Consider the following 6,843-nt stretch of genomic DNA (forward strand, 5'->3'; position numbering starts at 1 on the left):
TCGGGCGCGAACAGTTTCGTGTCAAATATGGACATCACAATAATATTATTTACTACTAGCTTTTGCCAGCGGCTTCACCCGAGTGAAAAACTTTTTCCGGGATATATATAAGTGTGTTCCTGTTCAACGTCCCCAAAATATCCAGCAATGTATTAAAATAAAACTTACATATTGGTGAGAAAGACATTTATTTCTTTGAATTTGAAATCTTAAGTATATTGGTAAGCGAATCTTGACATCGCCATTCAATTATTTATAGTTTTTATACAACACCATCTATTGGCATATTTATGACAATATTTATTTATAATTTAAATTATTACATCATTAACATACCGCCCACCATGGACATATCATAATAGGTCCATAAATAACAAGGTTTTACATTAATTATAACCGCCCACCATCGCAATGCAGTGACTAAAATATTTTATCTGATACCAAAAAAAAAAAGAGAAAGAACAAAAACATAGCAATAACAAATTTCTCTGAAAGTTAACAGAATATTATAACATCAAATAACATTTACTTAATAACTTACTACTATAAAGTAATTATACAGGTCTTTTAATTTCATTATTGTTACATCTTAAGGTAACTATACGCGTAAAATTGTCCAAGCCCGGATGTTTTTTTTTTTACAATGGTTCCATATAACCACTTATCAGGAGGAAGCCTATATTTTTGAATAAAAACTTTCGCAGTAGTTATAGCTGATGCTATCCATCCGAGGGGATCAAACAATCGAGAGATGTCAGAAATAACCTTGCGTTTCGTAACCGGAGTATCTAGCGGAGGAATACGGACTGTGTACATTAAACCTAAGATTTTTGAAACATCGTCTATTTTTAGTTCTAGGCCATTCTCCTGTACTTTACTTCCTTTCTTAATTATATTCATTAACTTATTATTATTGCTCATCCATTTTTGTAGTTGAAATCCTCCCCGTTTTAGCATAGTTGACATTTGCTCATTAATCTCAACAGCTTCGTTTACTGACTGTCCTCCAGACATGAAATCATCCATATAGAAATCAGAGAGTACTCGATGTTTGGCTAAAGGAAATTCATTACCTTCATCATAAGATAGTTGTAATGACCGCACGGCCAAATAGGGCGCCGATGATACACCAAAGGTTACTCGTAAATGACGAAGATGTTGGATTTCTTCATTTGGATTTCCACGCCACAAAATGCGCTGAAAATCTCTGTCTTCATCTGCTACTTTCACTTGCCTGTAGATTTTAACAATATCAGCAACAAGACATATAGAGTAACATCTCCAACGTATGACTATGTGTCGAAGTTCAGGCTGTAATCGCGGTCCCACTAATAGTTCATTATTAAGCGATACTCCATCATTCACACCATAAAATGCATCAAACACAACTCGCACCTTAGTAGTGATCCTGTCCTCGCGAACAACAGCATGATGGGGTAAGTATACGGAATTATTCTTATCACTAAAGCCGTTTTCTACTATTTTCATATGATTTAGATCTAAATATTCGTTAATTACAGCCGAACACTGAGCTTTGAATTCTGGATTTTTCTTAAAACGTTTTTCTAATGATATAAGTCGCTTATAAGCCTCTTTATATGAATAACCATTTGTACATTTACGTTTATCTGATCTAAAAGGCAAGCGAACGATATAGCGACCAAACTCATCACGTTTGGTTGATGATATGAACAAATCTTCACATTTTTGTACTTCGGGAGTGAGCTGCTTGAATTCACAATTATAGTTAGGTTCAGTTTCAATCTCCCAGGATTTTTTAATTAGTTCGTTCTCACTTACTTGTGTTGTATGTAAGCTGACTATAACATTATGACATTTTTGATTTGATTCGCTATGGTTGACATTAATGAGCTGACCAGATAAGACCCAACCAAGCTTGGTATTTTGCGCGATAAGAGAGCCCGATTGGTCTTTGACAATTCCTTCCAACAATATCTGGCTATATACTTCTGCTCCTAAAAGAAGATCTATCTTATTTGGAATATCAAATGATGGATCTGCTAAAACCATAGACGAATTATTCAATAAAACTTGAGCCTTTACCTTGCAATCTGGTAAAAGTGAGCTTAGTTTCTTAAGTACATAAGCTTTGACAGTTAAGACAAAACTAGGGTCTACACGTGATTGAATATTAACAAAAACCACCGATCTGCAAGTGATCGAGGCACTGGGATCACCGCCTAGACCTGAAATACAATTTTTACTTTGCTCCTTCCTCAAACCTAATAATTGGACTGCGGACTCGGTTATAAACGACGCTTGAGAACCTTGATCTAATAAAGATCTTAAAACCATAGCAGTCCCATTTCTTGAATCCACTGAAACTAAAGCAGTAGGCAATAACACTTGATTGTGATTGTTTGAGAAACAACTTACAACATTTGTGGACTTTCTCACTGATGATATTGTAGGAACCGGTGTTATATTTTCTAGAATATTTTTGTCATCGTGACTACCTGCTGGATTGGGAACATTCTTAAAATGAAGAAGTGTGTGATGCTTCCTTTTGCATAATCGACATCTGGTAAATTGACGACATGCGTATACCGTGTGATTAACACCTAAACAATTAAAACATAAAGAATTTGCTTGGACAAACTTACGACGTTCTTCTGAATCTAATTGTACAAACTGTTTACAATTTGCTAATTTATGTTTTTCCTTACAATAAAAACAAGTTACGTAATTAACAGAAATATTTCGATTGAGCACCTTTTGTTGAGTTTCTTTATTTAAGAATTCCAACGATCTAAATTTCTTTTCTAAAAACCTTTCAAACTGTTTATAAGTAGGAAGATCATTTATCGATTCACTGGTTAATGCTTCCCACTCTTTACGTGTTTCAATATCTAGTTTTAAAGATAACATATAGATAACAATAAGGTCCCAATTTTCAATATTTATATCTAAATTACGTAAATCATGTAAACATTGGTTTGAAGTATCTAACAAATCTTTTAAAGCGCTAGATGATTCTGTCAATATATTCCTTTGGCTCACAAATCTTGTTAAAATAGAATTTGTTAAATATTTTTTATTATCGTATCTATTTTTTAACTTTGCCCAACAAATTTCATAATTATAATTAGTTATAGGAATAGAGCGTAAAAGATTTTGAGGCTCACCTGACAAATTCGTTTTTAAATAATGAAGCTTCTGAACATTATCTAATTCCTTATTATTGTGAACTAGTGATATAAATAAATCCCGAAAATTAATCCAGCTAGAATAACTTCCTGAAAAAATAGGTAATTGAATTTTTGCTAATTTTAAACAATTACCTTTGGATTGACATTTTGATGCTTCATCAGAGCTATGTTCACCAATGTTTATTAAGGTCTCCTTTAAATCGGTTTTATAATCAATATACAATTCTTCTGTTATTTCGAATACATTTTGAGTAATATATCTATTTTCCTTTAATTCTGAAGCTGTGTACGTAGATACAATTTTTATATGATTTTCATAAAAGGTAGTCCAACTACGTTCCAAGCTTTCTAGTCTATTTTGTATGTAAGAAGAAGTCATTCTTTCTTTTGGCGATTTCTTAAAGTTGATTTGAGCCTTTGTTATAGTATTATTGATAATAAATTGCAAATTACTTAAATTCTCCATGATTTTTGGACTCCAGCGTTTGAAGGCCCAAAATTAGCAAGACGATAATGTATGATCTTCTCCAGTTGAAATTTTGAAACAATATAAACGTACTCCCAATTGAACCTGAAACACTTCACTTTCTCTTACTAGACCACGTTAGTGAGGACTAGATAGATGTTCGGCACAGGTGATGGAGGACTTCGGCTCGTACTCCACGCGTTACGTATGAGCTGCCGCGTCCTGTCTTCTTATTGAAGATGTTCTTATTCACCCGGCTGCAGACTGCACCCTTAGTTGAAGACTTTACTCTTCCCTTGTGTGCAGTCCGTGACTTCCGCTTTTCAGGCTCTGGACGTATCACCATCCGGCTCGAAGGACCATTTTGTTCAACGTCCCCAAAATATCCAGCAATGTATTAAAATAAAACTTACATATTGGTGAGAAAGACATTTATTTCTTTGAATTTGAAATCTTAAGTATATTGGTAAGCGAATCTTGACATCGCCATTCAATTATTTATAGTTTTTATACAACACCATCTATTGGCATATTTATGACAATATTTATTTATAATTTAAATTATTACATCATTAACAGTTCCCGCGACAAAAAAGTAGTTTATTGCACTGAGGAGCAAGGTAGCATACTATTAGTGAAAAAAATCATCTGTTTAGAAGTTCCTGGGGTTAGCGCGTTAACAATCAATTAAACTCTTCGGCTATATACCTACTTAAAAATATAATTTCAATTGTAATGAAATGAAATGAAATGATTTATTTGAATCTGTAAAATGTTATACATTATTTAGATTCCGTCAATATTAACTCTACCACCAGTTCGGAAAGCAGTTTTCACCAGAGAAGAACGGGCAAGAAACTCTGGTGTTGCTCTTTTCAATCAGTTTAGGGTAAAGACTTACAGTACATGATAAAGTAAGAAGAAAAAAAACAAAAAAGTTTAGAGCAGTTCATTTATAGGCTCGTGAAATAAGGAATAAATTAATTAATTTTTTTTATATGACTGCACAACCCTCTCAGGAATCATGAAATTTCTCTATTATCCTTATAATTATTTCCTCCCAGTACCTCTAGCAATTAGAAATGTAAGCGAAATGGGCAGAACAGTCCACACAAGCAGCACCCGTTCACGAGTATGACGTATGTGCCAGCCATCGGCCTCCTCAACCATATTGTAGGGAAGTGGCCGACCCGTCACACGACGCCGCCGCAGGTACAGACAGTTAGAGAGTATTATATTTTATTTAGTATATGTATTTTATTTAGATCACAGTTGGACATCAATCAATTATAATTTCAATCAAAGCATTTGTAATCACGCCTCCCTACTGCTTAAAATAGAAATACCCACGCCCCTTCGCTTTGATAAAAGAAAGAACGAGCCGGGGGCTCATCAAGTATTCTAACTAATATTATAAAAATAAGTTTTTCTTTTGTTACGCTTCTATCTAACTTCCTACGCCTTAATTATTCAACTGATCACGACAAAATCGATCTATAGGTATCTACGTTTCAGGCGTACAAAAACCGACATAGAGTACAATAAGGACTTTCAGTAAAAATTGGTATTATCCCCGAGAAATAGAAATATTCAAATCGCGCTCACCTGTGCTTCCCTTCATATCTTGGCTTGACTCCATAAGGGGGCGCGCGGCGCGCGTCACATTATGAAAAGCAAAGACATAACGCGATATTACCGCTTATTGTGCATTCAATTTTATTTTTGCGGTACGGTAGCGCTCTGAGGTCCTGGGTTCGAATCCCGAGTCGGAGATTCAGTCGGGAGTCTAGTATTTGTGACCGATATGGCTATAGGGTCGCCTCCTATCACATCATGGGACAGAACACACTTTGCGAAATTGGGTGCCCTGGTTACGCCTCTGTATACCCCTTCTAGGATAAATGCGTGATGTGTGTGTGATTTTATTTTTTAAATTTATGTTTGGTTTGTATCCTTTTTGTATATTGCTTTACGTATGAGCAATTAATTGTTTTTGTATTACGTATAATAGATACTACTCCACCTAGCTACTCTCATAGCTACCAACCGCGTATCTACAATTTATGCAGCCTAGTGTACGTGTGTACAATATTATAATTCCTAGTTTATTTGTATTTTTTTTTTGTGTTAGATGGTGGTGTCTGGTAAATAACTCACTCATAGTCTTATTGAATGAATTAGACTTTATTACATTACAGCTGTAGATAAGTGATCTGCAGGAGAACTAAAGTAAACGAAATAGCCCTTAAAGTTGCGAAACTCAAGTGGCAGAGGGCAGAGCACATAGCTCGTAACTGATGGCCGCTGGGGCGAAAAAGTTCTTGAGTAGCGACCACGAGGTGGACGGACGATCTGGTAAGGGTCGCCGGATTCCGATTTCTGATGGATGAGGGCGGCCCAGAACCGGTCCCTGTGGCGCTCAATGGATAAGTCAATCTTTTATCATTGGGATAAGTACAAACTTTGGTACAGACTGCGGACTACGGTACAGGCCAGTGTTGCCAGGCGGGCGCGATCAGAGCACGTCTGAAGTGTTGCTATATCTAATAATTTGGCCCCGATCACAACTGAAACGAAACGAAAATTAGGTATCTACGTAGTAACTAAGAAAAGAACAGTCTCAATTATTTTTTTATCAAAATCAAAGTTGCCCAAGAAGTAAATGGAATTAAAGATCTTATAGATAGGAATTATATTTTATAAATAGGAATTTTAATCATGGTAATAAAAACAATTAATAAAAACAAGGAATGATTCTAATTATAAGCGTATCCGTCAATATATTTATAGTTTCAAAATCGGATATCAAATATCAGTGTAATAGTTTCGAATTGATATTGGGAAATGTGGATATTGCGCACCTCTAGCCTTAAGTACTTTAAATTAATTTAACCCTTTTCACTTAGTTTTTCCAATGTGGCCTAGCGTTCTTCGCAACGTAGAGCAAAGAGAATACAAATACTACGTAAGAACGTAGAGTTTCAGAATGCTTTCCCGGATGTACCCGGAGAATCTGTATGGAAGATTGCCGAATACAAATTTGCTGCATGCATATTTACATTTATAGGGCATTTATCTCAGAGCGCAAACGTATAGATACTCATACATGGTACTGGAGTTAGTTTAGGCACAATATTTATTCTCTAAAATTCAATGATACATTTTTTATAAAAACTTATTTGGTTTGGTCTGTGTGCTTGTCATTGT

General features: G+C 35.1%; 1 protein-coding gene across 1 annotated transcript; it reads right to left on the bottom strand.

Moving 5' to 3' along the window:
* Window positions 1–266: 266 nt before the first annotated feature.
* On the bottom strand, window positions 267–4,050 carry LOC115441446. Its single transcript, XM_030166238.1, has one exon. It carries the CDS (start codon window positions 3,634–3,636, stop codon window positions 583–585), a length of 3,054 nt encoding a protein of 1,017 aa, XP_030022098.1. The 5' UTR covers window positions 3,637–4,050; the 3' UTR covers window positions 267–582.
* Window positions 4,051–6,843: the final 2,793 nt, after the last annotated feature.

The sequence above is a fragment of the Manduca sexta genome, chromosome 27 (genome assembly GCF_014839805.1).
Source record: "Manduca sexta isolate Smith_Timp_Sample1 chromosome 27, JHU_Msex_v1.0, whole genome shotgun sequence".
NCBI lineage: Eukaryota > Metazoa > Arthropoda > Insecta > Lepidoptera > Sphingidae > Manduca > Manduca sexta.